This window comes from Taurulus bubalis (genome assembly GCF_910589615.1).
Source record: "Taurulus bubalis genome assembly, chromosome: 9".
In the NCBI taxonomy this organism is placed as follows: Eukaryota; Metazoa; Chordata; class Actinopteri; order Perciformes; family Cottidae; genus Taurulus; species Taurulus bubalis.
The window spans coordinates 19204556-19230009 of record NC_136597.1 but is presented as its reverse complement, the minus strand read 5'-3'; the positions used below and the strand labels follow the sequence as shown (position 1 = coordinate 19230009).

At 42.9% G+C, this 25454-nt stretch overlaps 1 protein-coding gene across 1 annotated transcript in view; it reads right to left on the bottom strand.

The window, feature by feature from the left end:
• LOC306741969 (cGMP-inhibited 3',5'-cyclic phosphodiesterase 3A-like) overlaps positions 1–24444 on the bottom strand; it is a gene marked incomplete at both ends in the record, with an annotated part of 64043 nt that extends 39599 nt beyond the window's left edge. The window contains one exon of the mRNA XM_079224305.1: positions 23530–24444. Within this exon, the coding sequence (XP_079080431.1) occupies positions 23530–24444 (915 nt within the window). The remainder of the gene's footprint in view (positions 1–23529) is intronic.
• Positions 24445–25454: the final 1010 nt, after the last annotated feature.

The window sequence follows — 25454 nt, the reverse complement described above, 5'->3', positions numbered from 1 at the left end:
TATGAACTAGTGCAGCGCTAAGTACAAGGCTGTAAGTATAACGCACCACGTTTAAACCAACTTAAGCCCAGCGTGAAAAACTTCAGACCTCTTATTAATTTGAATAAGGCCAGTCCAGCGGTGCATATTTCTGCTGTTAACCTCGCCAACGTTGTGGCATTGTTGCATTAATGAACAAATGTATTGTAACAATTTGCGTCGAACATCACGATCATCATAGTAGCTAATAACTGTAGGTGTTAGATAAATGTAGTTCGGTAAAAAGTGCAATATTTCATGTGTGTGAAACATGTGTGTGTGTGCCACAGTCCATGTATGTCTGTCAGTTTATCCCCAATATGTGTACAATAACATGAAGTATGTCCCAATACATATGCGTGTGCATGGCTCAGGTTTCATATCTGCGTGTGCATACAGATGTGTTCAGTAATAGTGTCCATGTATGCATGTGCTCAGGATTAAGGCTAACCACAAGCCCAAAAAAACATTGTTTAAAAACTTTGTTGTGCTGCTGTTCAAACATGGAAAGAATCCGAGTAAAAAAACACAAAGCATTTGTTTTGTTTTTTAAAAATACGGAGTAAATACTCTCTTGAAGGAACACTTTGCTCCTGGATCTTCTTGATCAGAGCCACTGGTGCCACCCCCAACCCCCACACACACACACACACACCCACACCCACACACGCACACCACATCAGGCCAAACAGCAACTTGTGTTTGCGTAGCCATGTGACTGAAGCTACGGTGCTTGGATTGACGTCAACTTACATTCCTCACATTCATCAGTCTCAGTTCTCACTGATACCGTCTCAGATGCTGCAGAACAGAGGAAGCCGAGATCATACATTATAAAAGCAGCAATCATTCACCGGGCCCGTGTTTGCTATATTCATATTTCCTGATAAAATAAAGAAGCACTGCGTTGTGTCTGCCATCTGTTTTCATAAGCAGTTGTGCGTTCATGAAAAGTTATTGCCTGAAATAGTCTTCCTGTTCCACTTAAAACATGAAATCCATAAATAATTGCAAAACTGCTGTCAGGAGATGGGTACAGGGAACAAACAACTCACAACATAAATATGCATGAACGCTTCAGTTCTAAACTACAATATGTTTTGTTGGGTGTCGTGTCTGAGGCTTATTGTTAAATTAGTGTATTTTTCTCTGTTGTATTATAGAAGACGACAGTGGAAATGAGGATCTTACAGTATAAGTGATGTATAATAATGTACAGTTTGTGAATGAAACATTTGAATCTGCACTCGTGGTGCAGCATTTAAAATTAGATTAACGTATGGTATGAAATGTTATGTCATGTGTTTGATGTTATTTTGTTCATGCTGTTGGCTGAAAGGTATGACACTGTCCACACTACCAAAGCAAGCAGGGCATTGCACTTTTTTGTCCAACATGTACTGCTACAACTTGGTTTACAAATCTGGAAAAATATTGTTGGTTGCTTTTGGACAATATTTTCTCACTATGATCATAACAAATTGTTGCACAATGCATGTATGTGGTTAAGGTAAATAATTTAGTGGCCACAGAAAGTCTTGTCCCAATCAATAGGATTTGACATTATGTTAGCCTTGTGCTCATAAAAAACCTGACTCAAAATTATTTTTATATTCTACTAATTTACAACATTGAATATGTTTTCAAGGAAATTGCTCTTATAATCTATTGCAATACAATCTCCACTCGCAACATGTGAGGCATCGGTCAACAGTTCAGGTCCTCATAGCACTTGCTTAAGATACGTAAGTGATAGATGGTGTTTTTTGTTTAATGCTGAAAAAGTGAGTTGAAGCACAAGATACAACGTGTTTACTTAAACGAGCAATGTGTAGTTGCAGAAATGGGATCTAATATTCATAACTATGTTTTATTGGAGTAAAACCACCTGACACAGAGAATTGTCCGCCATGTTTCTAGCGAGAGCTTCTTTCTCAGACGCGCTTGTGAAACTGCGATAACGTGAGCCGCAAAGAAAACTGGGGACTGCCGTTGATCTTAAGGTGGATCACATTACCGCAGTCTTGGAAAGGGAGGAGTGAGCGGAGGGTTTTTCAGTTGGTCGCATATGCAACCACTCTGCTAGATGCCGCAACATTCTACACACTGTCCTTGTAACATTACACCAAAACCACACCAAACCTGAAACAAAGAGATTGTATTGTCAAATCCAAATCCACTCGGGACACGGGATGCAAACCTCGGTCTGTGGTGTAACAGTCCAAAGCTTTGTATGACGTCCATCTACACCTAACCACCATCCAGTCCTACTGGATTCATGCTTTACAAAGATATAATCCATGCAGCATTTACATTTCTTTCAACTCGTAATTTGTTATCCGATGACAGAGAAAGATCATTTATTTAATTTGGTAATATGTATGTGTCTGACATATGATCGTGAACACAGGACGCACCAGAGTTTGACATGTTGTTGTTGTTGTTTAGATAATACACAAAATGGTGGCATACTTTGCTCTCTGTTGTTGAAAGCCACAACAAGTCTCACAGCAGAGAAAGTTTAAGACAACACCACTTTAAAAAAGCTTCTCCATTCTTAGCCTAGTCCCCTCTGCAGCACAGCTGAGGAAACAGTTTGCTGAGACCTTTGCCTTTCACATTCTGCTCCCCACGACATGATCCAAAGACACCCAGAACAGCGGGCTTGTCTTGCTACCATCTGAAGAAGCAGAGCAAACATGATGGAGAGTGTGATGGAGGCTGCGGTTAACCTCACTCAGCCATTACACTGTCCAAATCCTCATTTGTTATACTCTTAATTGGCCAATCAGTAATGGTGGCAGTACAATTAATCAAACAATGAAAAGACCGATTAATCCTGGTTTTAACATTGTGTTCAACAGAGGTTCCCAACCCGTATTAGTCCAACAAAATGGGTCTATAGCCTGAAGCTAGTGTGACTCCTCATCTGTAATTGCTGTAATTGCACTTTCCGTAGACCATGTAAAAGCAGAAACAAATAATGTCTGCTGCAACTCTGGATAAATGATCACCATCAGCCAAGATTGTTTTCACAATCCTGGCTCGAAAATGCCCAATTGGAAAGGATAATCTAGTATAGTGGGAAGTTGTTCAATTAATTATGGAGGTAGACTAGAAGAGAGGAATCATAAAACTGAGCCATAAACAGTTTCAACTGCTCGGTTGATAAGGCTGTACTGTGCAAGACTTGTAAATACAAAATGGCCACCGTGGAGTAAAAAACTGTGGAAATTTGGGCAAATGGTTATTTTTTTCCCATTTAAAAAATCGACATGTTTATTATCTGCATGTGTACATTAATCTAATGGAAAACAGACCCCAAACAAAATTAGTTCTCCCCATATAACCTGATTAGTACAGCTGCTCCCGCCTGAAGCAAATGGATCTGTGCAGATAAAGAGGAGGGGGTGTAAACGGAGGGGTCTCGGATCTGGCCGTCACTGCCACTGTCACACTGTAAAACACTGAAGACAAAAAAATGGAGGAAGAAACTGCAGACAGATCTCGCCCGACCTGCACCCACATCCAAAACATTCGCTGTCAGTGATTACAACAATATAGAACTAATCACAGCAACAATAATGAGCTGTCAGAAGTTGGAAGCCAATGGCTAAATGACTCCTGTCAGGTCGAAGGGAGATTGTTTTAGTAGGACAGAGCATTTTCCATGTGTCACATATCATTCCAATCTTTTATACACTGTTATACCAACTGGTGGATTAACACTGATGGGCTGTGGCGACAGCACTGCTGATGAGACGGGTTCACTTAAAGGAATAGTTCAGTATTTTGGGAAACACTTTCTTTAGAAACACATTTAATTAGTACCACTTTCGCATATGTCCATTGCATATGAAGCGACAGCCAGGACACGTTAGCTTAGCTTAGCTTAGCATGAAGACTGGGAACATTTGTTTTTGTATGGATATTTTTTTAGATTTAACATGAATTAATGAGTTACATATAAACAGCCTTTATGCTAAGATGAGCAAGCTATCTTCTCCCTGTAGCTTCATATTAAACAGACAAATATAATAGTTCTACTGATCTTTAGATCAATATATTGGCAAGGAAGCAGATAACTGTACTTTCAAGAATGTCTCACTATTTCTTTAACAATGATTAACCTACTTTCCAAACGTTTTTGCAGTAGGAAAACTGCACGGCTCTGACTTTAACCTTGTCCTCGTCCTTGGCTAGATTCTATCCCTCTGCTGAGCTGGCAGTGCCACGCTAAACTGTGCAAAACCAGGGGACCTGTGTTCGCAGAATGGACCTCGCCCCGGGCCATAACACCCTCAACTGTGGCCCATTGGGTTACGGTTCGATAGTGTTCCCAGGCTCTCGGGTCAAAACTCCAGTCACATGCAACAACGCACTAATGGGTACTGCTCTGTCTGTTCCTGGGCCTCAGAATCAAGTCAAGGGCAAGTCAGCCAGAAACCCAGCCATGACTCGGGGCTGAGCGGTAAGGCGGCACTTTTTTATGGCCGTCATCTGGTGAGGCTGCCTTTCTGGCAAACCGCACAAAATCACACACACTCCCGCACTACCCCTCATGTTTCCTCTGTCTGTCTCTTTTTCCTCTCTCAAACACACATCCACACATCTACAGAGACACTTTGCACACACACACACACACACATGCACCTGTGTCAGCTGGCCTGTTTTCCACTGGGGTCTAATTGATTTGAAAATGAAGATGGACGTCTGTACAAGGCGAGCCCTGTTAAAGAGACACAAAGTCTATTACGGTGGTCCTGCTCCTGACCCAAACACATCACCCAGACAACCAGTCTGTCTTCATTGTTAGTCACCAATTTCACTCCTGACTGGATGACTGACGGACACGAGTTTCCACATGACAGAGCAGTGGGGGCGGTAGATCACCGCTGGTTTGGGAGACAGCAATACCCCTTTCCTGAGCAGCAACACACCACTTTCAACAGGGGAAGGAAATGGGTTGGAAATAGGCTGTGTAATGCTTTCAGCCCCGGCCTCTCCGTGCAACGACAACAGACATAACACAGAGCCATTAACGGCTTCAATGTGTGAGTGTTTGGCTAGCCAGACAGAGCATCCGCTGCTGGCTAGAGATTGAGGCTGGCCTGATTATTGACATGTTGATGGTTTTCAGGCTGGGAAAAAGTAAGACTAACTCTGACGCTTGAGCTGAACTTTGAATTACGGATGTACAATGGTTATTGGAATGGTGCATCCAAATGTATCTGACTTAATGTGAAACCAGGGCTCATTACTAACGCTTAAAAGTAGTTGCCACGCTAGCAACTGGACCTCAGCTCTTGGTTGCCGTAACTGACAATATAGTTGCCATTTTTAGTTATACTTTGAGCAATAGATACTCTGCATTTATACGTCATCTTATTAATTCAAATGTGAGGTAACAGAATTAACAGAATTCTCACCTCTGTGAGAATTACAAAATTGTTTGTAATTTGTGTTTGATCTTATATTTTACAGAACCTGAATTTTAAGTGTTTTCAGTTAACGTGTCCAGTCCTGGTATTGGATATATCAGTAGTACATGCCCTTCACAGAACCTTCAAAAATGAATCCAGAAAGTCACTGGTTGCTTTTTCATCCATTCTCTCGGTTTTCTGGACTTTTGTGCTTGTTCGCTCCACAGATCCATTGGCCCTTCCGCATTGAACTCATCTCTACTTTCAGAGATGACCTCCAATCTGTCTTGATTCTGCTGAGACAGCTGAATCTCCTCGAACACACAGCTGAAGAGACGTTTTTTCTGTTCTCTGTCCCTATTTTCTACGTGTTAAAAATTGGTTGCCCTGGTGAAACTCAATACAAACAAATTAACAGAGTGCAGTTAATAGATCTGGTCAGAACTTGCTACATTGTCCTTTGGCTCCCTGGGGGATGGCTGGAGCAGTATTAATCTTATGTGGGCACGGGTACACAAGGGAGTGTGTTTCCTTTTCATCCGAGCCTGTCCTCTCACCAGAGCGTGGAACGAGAAAGGAAAAGGCAAAACTGTGAAGAGGAAGAGACTCTAGAAAAGAAAGGGGTCGGACATTCACTGGAATTCAACAGTGCATGAAAGGCAGGGAGAAAAATGAATACATCTGGCGTGGAAATAGGAGAGGTGGTTTGTCGGGCATTACAGAGTTTGGAGAAGAAAAGAAAGGAGAGGTGAAGGGAGAAGACGGAGAGTAAAATGGGGGCTAATCATGAAAGAGATAGAGCTGGGAGGCAAGAAGAGACAGACGATGACTAAAATAGGGACAGTGAAGGGAGAGGGGGGAGGCTCAGAGAGATGGACCATAATGAAAAAAAGAAGAAGTGTAAGGTAAAAGAGAGCAAAGTGTGCCGCTCTAATCATACGAGCACATTGTGAAACTATAGATTAGGGGGAGGTGATTTTAGCTCAAGGAGTAATGCCTTCATCCGGAGCCGGAGCTTTGAGATCACATAGGACGAGTTGTAGGGGGAAAAAAATAAAAATGAACGCACCTCCCCAGAGTGGGGAGCACTGTGTTGTCATGGAAACTGCTCTGACGTCAGAGCAGGCATTATGTGATTACTCATAGAGTCTGTTGAGGAGCGGGCCAATAAAACAGGGACCATTACTCACACACAGGGAGATGGCCAGAGCTCAAGTTACACACACACACACACACACACACACACACACACACACACACACACACACACACACACACACACACACACACACTCACACACGCATAAACTATACACACAAATAAAAGCATATGGAAACACACTTGTGTACACACACAAAGTACCAACTAGCAGCTCCACCTTTAATAAAAAGCAGACTGATGATAAACTGCATGAACATTTTTACAATCCAGACACAGTGAATTGGTCACACTTTTACAAGGGCTCCTGATTTGGAATGCAAAACGTGCAAATTCACCACTTGCTTGATACCGTCGGTGCTGAGGAATGGAGCAGTAACTTGAACACTCATCCCTCAGCGCTAAAACCTTCGACATGAGTGTCCTCTCAATGACTGCAGACCGCAAGTCTGACTCTCCATCTCAACAACGGGGAGCGCAAACACAAACCTCATCGACACAACCAAGATATCGTGGCAGAATCTGCGTGTTCTGCATTCCACACACACTGACCCATGTCTGACAAAGTGCATCAAACATGCACGCTGACATATACACTATTGTGCGTCACGACACACTCGCACACGCACACACACACACACACATACACGCTCACTTCCTCTCGCCATCTCCCACACATTCTCCACTGGGAGTTAAAACACTGTTAGGGCTGATAAGGATCCAGGCAAACAGTGTGGATAAACAGTCACTCTGGTAATTAAGAACCACGGGCCTATCAGAGAAGAGTATGCCGAGACAAACATGTGATCCAGACTCCATTACTGGGGCCGTACGCATTCCCACCAGAAAGACCATTTGGTGGGAATAGACAGACGGCGAGTGTCACCAGAACTCAAAAAGCCAGACTGGCTCCAGTAGTCTCAGCTGGGATAATATTAACTGTGTTTTCACCCCAAGTCTGCTGTGTGTCCCTGGCATCAAGAAAAATAATGTTCTCAGATGCACAGTGCCCAAAATTAAAACAGCTGCACATGTATGACATCTTGATAAACAGCTTTGTAAAGATCTGCTGCAGAAAAGCCTTTGAGTTGAAAAGTAATCTGAGAGAAGAAGTTATTTCTGTTCTCTCGTATGCTGCGTCAAGGATGGATTTTAAAACGTATTTTGCTGTTGAAACCATCATCAAAATACAAAAACAATCAACCGATGTATTACATTGCTCTTAATAAGACAGACAAGATGCATGTTTAATCAGTGCCTCGAGTCAGACCATACAAAATAATATAATATATGCAGAGATATTCACAGTTTTTTAAATGCTAAAATAAAAATAAATGTCTTGCCAGGACATCAATACTATTTCCAGTCTGAGTGTCATTTTACAGTAAAAGGACTTCAAATACTGCAAACGGATGCCTCTCTTTGTAATGACACTCTCTAATTTTTTTTTAAACAAAGAGTCCGCATGAGTGAAACAGATTAGCAATGATCAAAAGACACATTGCATCTGCAGCTCCAGTCAAAAGTATCTGTCTCTCTCTTGTTTGTACTTGAAGTTACATGAGTGAGCTTCATCCAGCATCAGTCTATCTTCCTCTGCAGTATCTGTATTTTCAACTGTCCTTAATGTGCATGACGCAAGTTCAGTTATATTGCATTTGGCACAAGTGCTCCATGTCACTTCTCTGCCACAAATGTGACTGAGCTCAGGCCAAAACCTGATATACTATACTCTGCATCATCACTAATTTGGTTACAATGATACCATATTGGAGTTGATCTGATTACAAGGTCGGTAGCTCTCCCTCCCTCCGTCTGTCCCTGCAAAGTGTGTGAACGTGTCTTACTTGCGCAACTACTAGCAGGCACACATGTACACGACCATGCACCATGGTGCATGTGCGTGTGTGTGTGTGTGTGTGTGTGTGTGTGTGTGTGTTTGTGCACCGTGTGTGTATGTGCTGGAACAAGCTGCAGTCCACCTGGCAGGCCAGTGAACTTAATGAGTCTCGTATTCATGCAGCATGCGCAGTCACATCCGCTGCCTGAGGCTCTGACCAGGTGCTCTGACACGACTCACATTGAAACAACGTGAGCAGGATCCTCCCAGAGGGTTGTACCTCTCGTAATATCACCGTAACCAACAGCATACCACCCAGAAGGAGCCGTTTTTTTCTTTAGACCTTTGCTCTAATAACATGACCTCACTATAACTAACCTTTTTACATTTTGGAGGCTTGACAAAAATATTTTGGAAAACGGGTGATTGAGTTACCTTTCTGAATTTAATTCATGACTGAGTAACTTCTGAGAATTACAACCACATTGCGTATGATGATATTTATAATGTAAGCATATTAAGTTAAATGGGCAATCTATTCCAATTTCATGGCAGTAAAATCTCAAACTGCTACTACCAAGTTAACTATATTCATGTGAAGTTGCCAAATGCCAAATGTTCTGTGTCTATGACCTTTTAATCAGTGCCTTTATGTTTTTGGACTATCAATTCTTCCAGATTACTTAATGTTGTAGTAATCAGATTTTCGCATCAACAATAATGCAGAAAAAATGTTGCAGAAAAACGGACCACATTATTCCACAAGATCATTATCAAACACCATTAAGAGAAATTATTACATTATGATTAATCAATAGAGGAAGAACCAAACATCTGCTCAGTTAAATGCTGTATTACCACGTAGCTCACTGCCTCACAAGAAGTCAAGTACATTTTATGTACATAGCCCATTGTCACAAATAGTGTTTTTTTTAAACAAAATGTATAGAATATATATTAAAATATGTCATGTGGAGTAGATGAAAGGAAACTCAATTATGAGCCATAAATACAGTGCAATACAATCATGTTTTATCCATTACACATTTAATAGGAATGTCTCTATGCACTCTGGTATAAAAACAGTGAGGAAAGTTCAAATATATGGGGGCAGAACCGTTGGCCCAGTAGGAAGTATCCTGGTCTGGGTCCATACATGGTCCAGTCAACTCAGACCTAGCAACACAAATATACTAATGAATCACAGCTGTAGCATCCAAAGAGAAAGACTCCTTCTTACTTAACTTCCCAAAAAGAATCTTTATAACATACTCCCTTACTCTCCTTTCTTCCTCAATTGCTCCTCTTCTCTCACTAAAGTCAAGTAGACCTGCACTCTAGAGAGCCATTTCAGCAGCCATTACAGTAGGGTGGACTTTTGCTGCAATAATAACAGTGTTGCTACTGATGAGAGGCCTCTCAGAGTTCACTTTCTCCCACACCCTTTACTCATGAACAAATGTCAAACTTTTCAGTGCTTTTGATTCAAGGAGTGACTCTGGAGGGGACGAGAGTGAGAATACTTTGAGGTTCCAAATGAGAGAGAGTGAGGGTTGACGTCGCAGGGCTGTCTGCTACAACCTGCGGATATGAACGACTCGGCCAGAGCAATGCTCCAGTGTGGGACACGGTGAAGGACACTACAGGACTTTGAAGGGTGTGTGTGTGTGTGTGTCCAACATGCATCATCTCCCCTAATGTTTTCTCTCAAATGTGACCCCTGGTTCCAGTTCCTTTCCAGCAGCTGACCACCATATGTAAAAGGCCCATACTGGTCCACTGAATCCCTGTCTAATGGGCTGCACAGATGCCACTTTCCTGGAACAATTACTTCTGTGTGTGTGTGTGTGTGTGTGTGTGTGTGTGTGTGTGTGTGTGTGTGTGTGTGTGTGTGTGTGTGTGTGTGTGTGTGTGTGTGTGTGTGTGTGTGTGTGTGTTCCTCTCTTTCTCCTTGCAAACAGACTCGAAGGTTCCACACGTTTCCCTCAATATGTTTCAACACTGTCTGGAAACAATGAACGGTGCTGGGTGAGAAGAGTGGGGAGGGGAGGGGAGGAAAAGTGGAAGAATTGTGGAAAACGGCACGGTATGAGAAAGAGAAACACATAAGGGGGAAAGTTATGCTGCTGTTTGGACAAGCGTTGTTGAGGGTAAGTAAAAAGGGAAGTACGTAAACTAACAGCAGGTCAGTCGTGAGGGGAGGAGAGAGCAGGACGAGAAGGAGCGAGTGAGGGCAGATTATTGACTTAATGGCAGAATCGAGGCTGTCGAGGGCTTTAGAGACACTGTTTGTGTAGTTTGGACGGGGCCTGGTAGAGCGTGCAGCGTGATGATGGAAATCTTACACTCACTCAAAACAAGCCTGCTGACCTTTTCATCTACCGGCCCCTGAATCAGTCTTAACATTCTGCCAACGTGGAAATGAATGAGTGCTTATTACATCTGTGGCAACATCACAGGCTCCGGCCCCTTTTACGCAGGTGTGTGCGTTTCATGAATGTGTGTTTCATGACTGTTTTTACTTCCTTTGACATCCAAGCGCATTCCTGCCGCCAAGCAATAATATCAGCACACGTAAAATGAAGCAGGGATAATCTTAATAAGCATGAAATGTTGTCGGGTCTGCTCTCAGCTCGCTGTGCCTCAGCGACAGAGTATACAACGGCGAGGAACAGGGCGTGACGAGGAACGTAAAGACCTCAGTCACATTAAATTGGGTTGCTTCTTGAAGGTGACCAATCTTCATTACCACTGACATTTCAGAAATAATGAGCTCATCATAGACAGCGTGAGCAGCCTCTTACTGGCGGAGCCACCATTTTGTTTTCTGGACTTTGTCTGAATTCTGAACACATAGAAATAGGGTCTGACCCAACATCTGCCTGAAACAGATAGAGCATTGGATTTATAACAAATGAAGAGGACACGGCTGCCAAAAGAATCTAGATTAAAGCTAAACAATATCAACGTATACTGTGATTAGCACACAGCCAAGCGTATGGTTGAGATCAATAGACTTTGATGTTTCCCTTTTCCATAGATCCGGGATATTCATCCGAATTTTCTCAGAAAAAGCTGCGGATTGGCAGAAAGTGCATAAATGCAATTTTTTTGCAATGGATAAATGCTCTGACCCCATTATGGACAGAGATGCAACTAAGATGAAATCCCAAACTATCGACCAAAAGTGCTCCAACTGATCGTGAAGAAAGATTCAAGGGAAAATGCCATGATGTTAGTTGTGTGTATAGAGAATAAGTCAAACCTGTGATGTTCATTTACAAATCAAATGAACTCTCAGATTGCAGGCTGGACCGTTCAGCCCACTACTGCATCCAATAAAGACAACATTGCTGCAAGCATTGTGAACATACTGTATCCACAATTTGATTTCATCAACAGAAATGTGTCAAATGCCAGAGAGTTTTTTCCCTTCATTACCACATATTATATAAAAGATCGGTTACACCGCAAATTCTGACGTATCAGGTTTACGAGGTGAAATTCGATTAGATGAAACACTATCATCTCCCACAGGGGACTGAGTTCTGATCCACATGGTGGCACATAAAGAAACAATGAACGGACAAAAAAAACTATCGAATAATAAAGTAGAACTTTTAACGAAATCCTGCAATAGCTTATTTGTTGCCCACTTGGGGCAACAAGCTGTAAATACAGCAGTTACACATTATAAGCATTTAAATCTGTTGAACATGTGAGCGAATGTTGCGTATATATCTTACACACAAAGTGGACACCAAGCAACATTAACATTCATTGGAGACATTTTTGTGTCCACCTGACAAATGTAAGTCCAATATGCACTCTCCTTTTAGCTTTGTTTTGGTCTCCACCAAAGATAGAGATAGAGATAAAGAAAGCCTATTACACTGTCCAGACCAGAAAGAAAGGCTTTATGCAACGTCTATAAGAGCAAACGTGATGGCAGAGAGGAGGAAGAGGAGGAGATTGCCTCTGGCTGACAGGTAGTAGGAGCCAGTAAAGAACTAAACTAGCAGTTCTCTTGGGCCCATCATCACCTTGTCTTCCCTTCATCCACCATTCATAACAGGAGCAATGTAGCTGAAAGGCATTAAGCTGCTTCTAGTTCCTTAGAACCCCTCTGAGGCCCATATAGACAAAACCCACTAGATACGACCTAAATGACCCACTGACACACTCTTTTGTCATGCTGTACCTCTTTTTCAAGCGCACACGCCGACGCCCACACCAGTTCTCGCCTGTCACGACCACAAACCCAAATGAGACCCGGCTTAAGTTCCTGGGCTGTTGATTCTTTTTCTGTGGGTATTTTAACGGAACATAAAGGCAGAGTAGAAAGTGTGCACACAGTGTAGGTGCACATGCGTGAGTGTGAGTGTGTGTGAGTGGTGTAAGTGTGAGTGTGAGTGAGTGTGTGTGTGTGTGTGTGTGTGTGTGTGTGTGCGCACGATCATCTGTGCAACATCTGCTCAACCAGCCCAAGGCTCCTCGCCTCTTGAGAAGTGGGTCACGTTTCCCGATGACGTCAAAAGTCCTTCTGCCTCTCCAGTTTGTGGAGCTTTGCCAAAACCGCCAAATGCCATTCCTCGTCCTGACAATGGAAACGCTCTCTCCAAAAGCCTTGATGAATCACCTGCCAAACCTCTAACAATCCTCAAATCTTAAAACTGAAGTGGGTCTGGCCATGACAGCGAGACGCAAGGTGAAGGGTTGATTATTAACAGAGTGAAAAAAAAACAAGATAAAAAAAAAGGTCAACACACTACTCACGACTCACTATAAAAGATTGAATCTGCAATGTGGTCTCACAGCTGTGATCCAGGATCTGAGGCTGCTGAAGACCTGACACTAAACTCTTTCTAGTGTCCATTGAGAGGACAGATCAGGGAAAAAGAAGAGGAAAAAAAACAGAGAGAAGAGAAGAGGTGTCTGCTGCAGTAGGTGTAGAGATTTCATTTAAGCTGCCCAGTCCCGGAGGAGCAACGCAAGGTCAGTGAGAGTATGAATGGAACAGGAGCTAACGGAAAACATTATGGAGAGAGATGGTGGAGAGAGAAACCTGAGGCACATAAGCATCCAAATAAATGCTCAGTATGCGTGTTCTTTCCCTCTCTTTATAACAAAAGAGAGACTTCTCAAAGACATACAGCATGTGGCTATGGGTTATCTGGGTAGAAGAAGGGCTGCGGATCCATTTGAAGTTTTCTGAAACAATGCCATGCATCTTATCACAAGGCTCACATGTTGTCACGGCGCGTCTTTGCTCACGTCTTGTTTTCCGGGCGGAGATGTGACCTGAACCAGCTTCCATGGCTTGTACTCCACAAAGCAATTAGCGGGTGAGCTTGGCTATCTTTGGCAGGAATGATTGCTTGGAACCAACAGACCACTATCTCCACTACACAGCACTTGTCTGACCACACACACACACACACACACACACACACACGAACAGAAGAGAGCCTGCGAGAGAGCCATCGATTGTGGCCGAGTATAAACGGATGTCACCTACACAAGAACACGTCAGCTCTGACATCGTTTATTGTCTCCAGGCAATGCAGAGCATAGCGGCAACAAATCAATGAGTCCTTGGCCTAGCCAGTCTACAGGAAAGAAAAACTGGAGGTGGGTCACCACTTTATCACACTGCTCAGCCGAGGACCAACGCAGGGTTGAGGGAAGACAAACTGATGACAAGCCAGAGCTCCGGCCTTCGTCTCACCGATTCTCAAACAACCGAGTCGAGACTCGCACTTTCAAACTAAATAATACAGTGTGTAGTTGAACTCTTGCAAGTGTGGTGGGAATATATCAGGGCCCTCTGGTTGTCTTGTCTTAACCAAATATCTAACACGTGGAAGTTAACTTGAGACGACATTCACTTTAAAAATCTGATTAAATATTCATTGAGCTTAGCACATTGGGGGGGGGGGGAACTTTTTCTAAACTTTTTCTAGTGTCTCATTAATAAGTGATAATGTGCGCAGACCTTTTTCCAACGAATGGTGCTAACAAATACAGACAAATCGGAAACATTAGAATAGTAGATTTTTAATTAATAAAAATAACAAATTTCCTTGAGCTGACCGTAAGCGGTTTCTGTTTGCAGAGTGGATTCAGAAATGTGACCAAAGTACAAAAATACCTCCACACTGTTCACCTCAGCATCATAACCAGCATTCCAACTTTGGTGTTTGTTCATACACACTATGTGTCCATAAAAGTCTAAATCATATAGACTCTGTATACCATCATGCAAATCCAGCACAACGCTGCAGCTATACATTCTGCTTTTGATATCGGACTAATTGAAAGTGACTGCACGAAAACAGCCCTTAACCCAAACCCTAAGACTCTCGCCGCTGCAAGGGGTGAAATAACCCGACTGACAGACAGATGTACAGACAGATTTTTTTTCTCTAACATATTTAGAGAGCAAAACATGGCATTGAGTAGGGAACAGCAGAAGCCTTGTTGGCTGCAGGGACAGACAGGCTCATGGCGAGCCAGTGAGGCAGCAGGCTGGACGAGGAGGGGGGCTCACCAGGCAGAGGTTACAATAACACGTTTCCTCGCACCACGCCATCGAGTAGACAGACATGCAGCTTGCTGACAGAGGGAAATATTGTATTTTTTATTTTAGTTACTTTAGAGATCAAGATTTTATACAAAACACAAGATCAGTTTATAAAATATAATGCATTTTGACAGATTAATCAGATTTAATACATAAATTACATGAGTTGTAAAATGACCTTGACCTCAGTGAGATACAACATGCTTCTCAAAGGTTTATGAATCAATCCGTAATAATAATGACTGTGTATATTATATAACTCTGACCGCATTGTTTGCGGTCCGATTGAGATTTGAACCTGGAGCTACAGAGATGATGTGTACGACTGGATTGCTTCACAAGTAGCCAGTTTACAAGCTAACATTAAGCCGATATGAAGATAAATCCTGGTCAGACAATAGCCGGTGGGTTCCAGAAAGGCCCCTACGAAGCTTTATCAAACGTGATTGGTCAATACTACTTGGACTACAAATGGAAATCTGAATGTTTCCAATACACAAAACTTGTCCAGCTCCCTACAGATTACTTTGCATATGCATAATCTGTTTATATAGATGAAGTCATCAGTAGCCCAACAGGAGGTGGATTACTAAATACAATCATCCATTACTGAAAACATCCTTCCTTGTCAAACTGCTGAAATGTATAATCAATTAATAGCTGACCATGTTTGGATTTAGTGGAAGGCCCCAGTCGGAGAGGTTAAACATGTTCCTGCTGGTTAAATGGATGATGGCAGCAGCAGCAGCGACTGCGGCCTGCTCTGCTTTGAGTGGAGACAAAATGGCCAGACTGGACCTGAGGGACTTGCTGCACTTCCTCTCCGGCACCAATCAAAGGCCATGAGATCAATTTTTTTGGACACCGCTTCACGTGAACACTCTGAGACGGGAAATTAACAGTTGTTTCTTCCATTTGTTTTTCACACATCTCCTGACTGCAGCTATTTACGTCTAGGACTCCTCTCCCCCACTCTCTGCTGCTACCTTCCTCTCACAAACATGCACACATACACACTCACGCACACACTTCCCGGGGCGATGTGAGAGTGTCCATTCATTCGGCAGAGGCCAGCTGCACACCTGGTGACAGCCCAGGATGGTGGTGTTGGCTCAGGTCAGGGTGTGCGGGGAGAGGAGGAACGGGAAGGAGGGGGGGGGGGGGGGGGGGCTGGGTGAACGGGCCCACAGGCCTGTCCTTCAGGGTCTGCTCAACCTGCACATTCCAGTTCATTTAGCGCCGGGGCAAGCACAGGAATGTCCCCTCATGTAAAGGATCACTGTCTTAAAGGTGGGTTCCTCGTGTGTTTGAAAAAGCCCTTCTGGAGGATAAATAGAGATGAAAGCAGAACATGCTGAATTCAGTTTCCCAAAGTGATGTGCTGTCCTTTTGGATACCCCCTGGCACCCATTAACCTGCCCATCCTTTAAGAGCAAAATCATTGCATCAACATTGCAAACACAGGCTTGTTTTGTACAAAGAGCTGGGAATCAAACGTCCCAAAATGAGTCATTACACACACAAAAACACTGGTCGTCACCAACTATTAAAAACGGTCAAGTACAGAGAGTTATGCATGGATAGATTAATAGTTATTCTTTATCAGATATGTCTGTTTGATTATTGTGAGAGGGGAGGATTATTTTGCTAAATGAAAAAGGGTGTGGTAGAATGTAATATTGCTATTTCTCAAATGCAAGTCTTGCCTGTATTATTGTGTTAGCAAGCCTCTTGTTTGGCTGCTCATAGGTGGCACGAAGGTGAAAGGTGATGGCTTTAGCCCTACCAAGAAATAACTTGATTCTCTTTGAAGCTGTTTCCCCTACTCCCAGTTGATCCAGTCCAATCTACGCACTGGGATCCCCTCGTGATCTACCTGTTTAGGTAAACTATTATTAAGTGTAAAAACTTGACAAAATGCATTGTTTCATAATCAAACAACCTCGTCAAGAGGTTCTAGAAACTAGTGAAATGTGAAAGTTGAACAGTGGACGAAGACCACCTGACCACCATCCTCCAGTACAGCACAACAAACAACCATCATTTGAAGCTGGAAGGAGGAGTATTTCTGCTGCAATATTCTGTCACTAAACATGTAACTTTTTGTAGCCATTTCTAGATGTGTAGTTTCTGTGTATTCTTCATATTTCAGTCGTTTTTTACAGTTTTCTAAAGTCGTCCATTTGCCTGCACCTGGGTCCTATCAACCATTCCTATCAGAGTGCTGAATATTGTTATAAATGTTTAAAGTGTGTATTTGATAACGCTGTGATTGTTATTGCAAGTGAGAGGTACGGTAGTTTAGTAGTATTAATAGTACTCAGAACTGTTTGGCGCAGGCATATCATACTTGAAATTGACTTTCATATGAAATATGTCTGCATATACTGTACATGGAGCCTTGTGTATTCATGTATTTACTACCTGCTTGGGTTTTGACAACATCTGACATTTGAGAAATTTGGCTTCCACAGAGTTCTGTAAAACATGAATATACGTTTAAATCAAACTATCAACAACAGTATCATTATGATAATAGTGCCGTAACTGGCTATATTGTAAAATGTTGAACAATACCCAACCCTGTTTATGCATACACCTAATATATGTGCATATGCAAATCCAATTCTTAACAAACACACTCTCTCTCCTCTCTTTCTCTGTCTTTGCCTATGCACAAGCACACACACACACACACACACACACACACACACACACACACACACACACACACGTACTGTACGCATACACACATTTGTGCCAGGAACATTCTATTTTCCTCCATCACTGAACTAGTCTCTTATGGTAACACAGAAAACTTGAGTGACATAATTGCCTTAGTTTAGAACAGACAACGGAAGAAAAAAAGTACAGCGTGTAATCTACTCTTTAACACACACACACACACACACACACACACACACATCAATAATTTGCTTAAGATTCTACTATTCTATTCAATTGTGAGGCAGTTATTAGGATCCTGAGGTGTTAATATGTGTGCTGTGTGTCAGGACTGGAGGCCTGTGCCTGTCTAGCAGTTCCAGCTGTGTTGGGTTGTGTCTGTGGTTTGAGGCCCTCCGTGTTTCTACGAGCGGATTCAACCTCTCAGCCTGCAGCAGCTGGCAGCCATCACGCTGCTGGCAACACACACACACTTACATGCACACACATGCTCACACAGACGTCCTTCCATAATTTCCATGGTAATCAGTAGGGAGCCAGATCATGGTCGCGCCAGAGGTATGGGAGAGAGGGAAAAGGGGCACTCGGCTTAGTCCTGGACTTCTGGTTTGGTTGTCTTATAGGTGATCAGAAGCACAGGGCAAGAACCAGAATCTGAGCTCCTGTTGTTGTTGCTTTAACTAAGGTAATGAAGGAACTGAACACAGATGGTCAGCCATGTAATGTAGAGTTTTAATGATAATTCTGCTTTATTACAACTTGGGTCTTATTTTAATTTTTTTCCCCATCGTTGGTATTGGTTTTCAGAATATTGTTCTCACACGGTTAATGGCTGAGATCTAGGAACACAGCAACATCCCTAAAAAGAGTTCAGATAGGGTCATACAGGTTTAGCTCTAGAATTTAGGCTCGCTGTTTCACCCTATTTCAAGTCTTTATGCTAAGCTAAGCTAATAAACCACTGTCTGTTTCTTCATATTTATCATACAGACAAGATATTTCGTAAATTAAACTTCTCATCTGACTCACTGCAAGAAGCAATATTTACCGAAATGTTGAACTATTCATTTAAACAAGCCCTTTTTTGGGAAGAGAGGCTAAGAGTAAAATAATTACTCAAAATGTTAGTTGTAAACATATATCAGAGTTTAGAGACAATTTCACGGTTAAACTTCATACGTGCAGTGTGTGGGGTTTAGTGGCATCTAGTGGTGAGGTTGCAGATTGCAACCAACTGAAACTCCTCGTGTGTGTCAAGCATGTAGCAGAACTACCGAGGCAAAGTTTGAAAATAATAATGTCTCTCTCTAGCCAGTGTTTGGTTTGTCCGATCTGGGCAACTGTAGAAACATGGTGGACTTTGTCGCTGTGTTAGCTTCGAAGAGCTCATTCTAAAGTTTTGAAAACACAATGATTATTATTTTCTACTGATCAGACACTAAAGAAAACATACTTATTAACACTGGTATGCCAATATATCCCCCTAAAAGCTACACACTGATCCTTTAACATAGGATACTTTGATTATTAGGAGCATTTAGGTGCTCTCACTCTTGGTTTAAACCCTCTCTTCCACCATTCAGGAGGGGGGTTGTAAGCCTGCTGTATTGCCTGGCTACTGAACAAAACCTTGAATGACCTACTTTCATTCCTACCCCAATACCTCCACCCTTTGCCTCCTCACACACGCACAGCGCAGCTAATAGACTGAGACTGAGTGGGGATTGAAAGTGTGAACTGGATCGCCCAATCACAAGACACACAGCCCCATGCTGATATCAGCTTCCTTTCCAAACGTAGGGGGAGGCTCTCAATGAGACCGTTTCTAACCCAGAGGCCAGTCCAGTCCAAAAAAAAAAAAAAAAAAACACATCCCACGAGGCTATGTGTTTAGAATACAAACAAGCTGTTTGGGATGAGAGTGCGCAGTGGCCCAGTGGTAAATCTCTGCCCTAAGGGCTATCAACAACCTCCTCCATCCAAAACACAATTCAATTATGGACGGTGCAGCAAAAATAGAGTAACAGGAAACATTTACAACAGCAACAGTAATTGTGTTTGGATCCAATTCCACAGGAAGTCATTACCATAGATTTCAAGAATATCTTTATCATCCAAGTTAAGAAAGAATTTCCTCCTCTGGTGGGATAATATTTGTGTTGGTGTCAGTGAGAGGACAGCGCGTCGAGGGCTGTGGAGAGGGATTGAGTTACTGACAGAAAAGGGAGGGGCTTCGAACGCCTCCTAAAGAGAATCAGTGAAAAAGCAGAAGTGTCTCGCCAATGACTCCTCCCCTTCCTGGCTCGTCAGCTCCGCAGCTCAGGTAAGTTTAGTTAAAAACATTCCATGTGTGCTGGTAACATGGCAGGCTGCTTTCCTCCGTGGAGCGGAGAGGAATTTCTATGACAGTGCTGATGTCTGCAGCTGGAGAGCCTTGGACTCATATTTCCTGACACACTGTGAAAAGCGATCCACACCTCTTACTCCAGTTCAATATGCAGAAGACTGGCCTGTCATTTTGTATTAATGCAAGAAGAAGAACTGTCCCACAGAGGCCCACACTAACCACTATCAGATCAGCTGATAATTACTTTCTTTTATTACGCCCATGATGGGAAGGACGACCCCAGCGTTGCGAAATGTACCTACTGAGTGAGCTGATAGATGCTGGCAGCCAATTTGTAATTAAACGGAGGGAAAATGACTGTTTATTAAATCTACAGTTGTGCGGAGTGAAGTATAGCCTCGGAGCATGTTTTTGGCTGAGCAGCGGGGGGGCAACATGGCAACTTTAAGGTCTGTGAGGAAGAGGAGACAAAAGGATTCCTCTTAGCTCTATTTATTTTCTGAATAAACTGTTTCTACACAAAGACTATCAATCTGACTATCAAGCCTTTATAAAAGACTCAAAAGGTATGTGGGAGAATCTTCCTTAGAAGAAAAAAAGTTAAGTATCTACTGTAATCCGCCCTCCAAACTCACACTATTCTTCATACACTTCAGACGCTCGGCAGTAGTGCAAACATTGTCACGTCAACAAAGTGCAGAACTACTCCAAGTCACGCCGCTCTTACAGCTTCTTTAAAACATCGTAACTCTATTAAACACAGCAAAAACACAAACGTCATTCAGCCTCTTTAGATCATCTCACTGAGAAGCGGTACTTGGAAAATGTTTGGCCACAGTACCGCCATGCAGTTAGCCTACACTTTGGCCTCCAGGCAGAGTCGGTGAGACACGTTATGCTGCGCTGCTCCAGTCACCATGTGGCGGTTGCACGGTGGCCCCCAAACGTGCGTCGACCTCCCCTAGGGAGGCCAGAGCCCCGTGTGAGCGAGGTGATGACTAGTGTGGGTCAGCATGGGCTTGTTTACACATTACAGACCACACAGACAAGACACGGTTAAGACGGCATATGTCCGCCATGTGTGTCTCAATTACAGGAAGGCTGCTCAACTGCTGAGCACCACCACCAAAGATCAGAGCAAATGCAACGAACACTCAGGATTCGTGGCAAAAAATTGAATTAATTCTTAACCTTCACGTACTGTCAAGACAGTCAGATCACTGCTGTCTTTATGTGACACAACAGACACATGTAATAGAGAGCATCACTCAGCAGAGGGCTCCAGCCTGGCCCAGGTGACAGAGCAGAGAAGAGTCAGAGATGCTGGCAATGTTTAGCATCTTTGCGTGATATTGTCTGCATTGTTTTTTTTTTTTTTGTGGTGGTTCCATCCTGCTTAGCTTTTATTGGGACATTACTGCAAGAAGAAAAATCTAAAGCACAAGAAAAACGCGTCAATTGCCACAGTTGCATCAATAGTAGCTGTTTACGACTAATGTCTTAATTTTAAGGCTGTTTTTATTGTTCTCTGAGTAACCCCATCTTGAATCCCTTAAAGTAAAGGGGTCTGAATCCACAAGCTATGGCATTCATCCTCTTGTTTTTTACACATTCGGCGTCTTTGAAATAGTGCGTTGCTGCGACTGAAAAGAAGCAAATTTATTACAGCTTGTTGTCTAATGCCCATGTTTTCTCTTACCATAATGGAAACATTATTGTGTGAAGTGGAAGACATTTTTAATTTGTTTTTCCACTTACGCATATCCATTTTTTTCTTCCTGTTTTGTATTGCATAACCACAGAGATTATAGAAAAAAAGCTATAACTTTATTATCTATAATGCAACAACACCAACAACATATACACAAACAAATAAGTGTAGTAATGTATTTTTTTGTGTGTATATCAATACATATTTGTATTTGTTTAATTCCATCACTTGCAACAATGATCTTTAAAACAGAGCAGAGAGTAAAACAATCTGCCATCTGTGCACATGCTTGTTTACAGCCATGCAGTAACTCTTCACTCTACAGTCAGACATTTTCCAGGTCATCGCTTATTAAAAAAACAAAGATGCATCCTCACTGCAGCAAACCAACGACAGAATATCAAATTAATAATGATTGACACTTGAATAAGCTTCAGCTGAGACATCAAACCTAAATCAGAGAAAAGCGTTAACTTTAAAATATCTAAGAGTATTTCCCTATTTGTGTATGCAGGAGTGTGTGAGTAACACCACAAAGGAAAACAAACAAGCACACTACAACGCTAACGGGCCCTGAGAGCTGAGGGCATCTTTCAAGTGGCCGGGCCGACAGAGCTCCTCTCATCTCCAACCCGACCGCACTCACAGGTCACAACGAGAGCTTTGATCACTCCAAAAATCTGTTTCCAATCCACATGCTCAGCATGCTCATTGATTTTCCATAAGGAGGCCCGAGGAGCTGATATGAGTCAGCTTCTCTCCTTTTAACACAGGTATGCATGTGTATCAGTATCACAGGAGGTTTAAAAGCCAGCTGCTACATTCCTGGAGTTTAAGGACTGCAATCCCCGATAAGTGATGAGGAGCAAGTGGTATTAAAGTCCAGGACAGAAAGATAATAATGCATTTGTCAGTTCTGTGGCAGTGGCTCAGAGATCATCTGGGGAGAATGTTTGACATAAATAATTAGGGATGAGATGAATCATTGGCATCGTGTCCTCAGCTTCCCTTTCTCATCAGCACTTGAAAGCTCTTTCTAAAATAGCATCTCCCTTCAGCAACAACATACCAAATGTAAACTTTACTGTATATACATGAATACATGATCACCTTGGTCTCATGGGTGCAACGTTTTTAGAGAAAGAATTTGGAAAATGTGGCCTAATTGATCATTTTAGTAGGAGATAATGTGTATTTTTTTTATGCTAGAAAATCTAATGAAGCATTACTGTAACAATGTTACTGAGAAGATGAAGAAGAAAAAATCTTGTAAATTGTTTGCCTTCAAATGGCTGCAAGTGGCTCAACATAATATGAAAAGATATCAGTCCAAAGATGATCTGTGCAGATCAGAGAAAAACAGCTGAGCAAAGATTAAAGCAAACTGTATAATACCCACTGCAATGTAAACCAGGAGCATGACATGTAAACACATACTATTAGCTCATTATAATGATTACTATCATTTGTATGTTTATTATCATCATTATTAATATTAGTATTATTGTTGTGGTTGTTGTTGTGTGGTACACTACACATGACACGCAACCCTAAATATGATATGCATTAACAGCAATAATGACAATAATAATACAAAATAATAATAATGCAAATTCAAATTAGTCATAAAAGCCCAACAGTCCTTTTTTTTAATTGCCAATCCAATGCTCCCTGCTTTCGCCTCGCCTCAAACACAAAACTCGTCACTGGAAAGCAGAAAACAAGGCAGAAATAGAAAAGTTGAATGGGACAGAAACTTCTTACCTGGTCCCTCTGGATGCATGGCAGAGAGGTCCGGCGATGTGACTTACTGTTGGACTGACTGTGCGCCATGTCTGAGGCTATCACAGAACTGGACCTCCTGCGCCTTTTAAACACAGGGATCTCTTCCCTAGCTCCAGTCACGGGGGTGCAGCCCTCCTTGTGTCTCCCTTGGTTGGGAAGGAGCTTGTCAGCATACCTCGCCAGCAGGATGCCCAGCACTCCAACCAGGTACGCTACGTACGGTCTCCAAGTGGCCCGCACTTTGTGCAGCGAGAAGAGTGAGATAGTCCTGACCAGGCTAATGAAAACGACCACAGATATGCCCTGATTCAGCCGCGCTACCATGAGTGCGCCGGTGGCCACGCAGATGAGCACGACCGCGGCTGCTGTCGTGAAGGAAAACAGCTGTTCATCTGTCCCGTCCAGGAGAGACCACGCCGCCGCTTCGCCCAGGTGGCACAAGGTTAGGAGGGAGAGGGCGGTCTGGATGAGGACCCCGCAGCGGATTAAGTACACGCCGACCCAAAAGAAGGCACACACGAGGGTGAACAAAGGGGAAACAACACTCCAGCAAGTTTGCAACAGCTCCGCCGCGCAGCCTGAGACCAAGTGAAGGGGAGACGATGAATGCGAGAGTCTGTTGTCAGCGCTGCTGCTGCTGGCTCCAGCTCTCCAGTCTGCACATTTGACCAGCAGAGCGAGAAAAAGCGAGAGCGACCCCACACACACCGCACTCCGGAGTCTCTGGGAACTCCATATTTTGGTGAACATTAGCCTCACCCACGACTCGTAATCTCGGTCACTGCACAGTGGGATGACACATGTTTTCACATAACCATTGCGATCCGGTGCGCTGAAGCTTTTTTCACGAGTGCTCTGCGCACCGGTACTGTCAGATTCTGCAGGCATCGCCATCACTCATGGTAGATATGAAGTATGAGGAAGTCTAGAATGCATCTATACCAGTGTGGTCATGGGACAGGACGAGTGACAAGCAGAATTTATTGCACGCATAATGGAAAAAGTACAGCGAATATGCGCCGATGGGTCTCCATTTACGCATGGAGATGGGCTGCATTCCCTTTGTTTGTCCAGGTGCAGGGTCGAGAAACGGCATGAAAGGAGCCTGGATGACAGAGTAACTCAGACGTTATTCATATCTAGGGCACTGCTTCTCGGCACACACGCGTCCTGCGTTGCCCTCCTTCCTTTGTGGAGCGCCGTTTCTTTGACGTCTGTTGTGTGGCTCCTCCACGGCCCGGTCCCTGCAGCAGCAGCAGCAGCAGCAGAAGTCTTCACAAAACATCAGTCCCGTTCCGTGAGCGTTCAGCGACAAAACGCGCTCTCTCCCTCTCCATTGTTTGACCACTTTCCGGTCTCTCCTGAAGAAAAAAAGTAGTGGTTCTCCTTTTACTTTCGAGGATAAACGCTGCTGAGGAATTTGAGCAGTTTGACCCAGAGTCCGTCAGGTTTTTGCTCTGCGTTTTTGAGGTGCTAATCCGGACTGTTTGTCACCGGCTCTCCAACCAGCCGCGAGTTTCAGCTCATTCACACCCCCGTGTTCCGACTCCACGCAAGATAGTGCAGCACCAATGAAACCCCCCATATCTTTCCTCACACAGCCTAGCAGGCGTTGTCCTCATTAGATCTGACTTAAGTTTAGATTGGTCTTCTCTCTTCAACATTTTTTAATGTCTTATTTTTCAACAACATATATATTATATACATTACATATATATATATATATATATATATATATATATATATATATATATATATATATATATATATATATATATATATACACATATACGTTTATGTTGTTGATATTTATAACTAACCCTGTTTTTGCATCAAATGGAGTTGACCTATATCAGTGTATAGAATAAATATGGAGAATTTTGGCACAAACATTTCAGGCCATA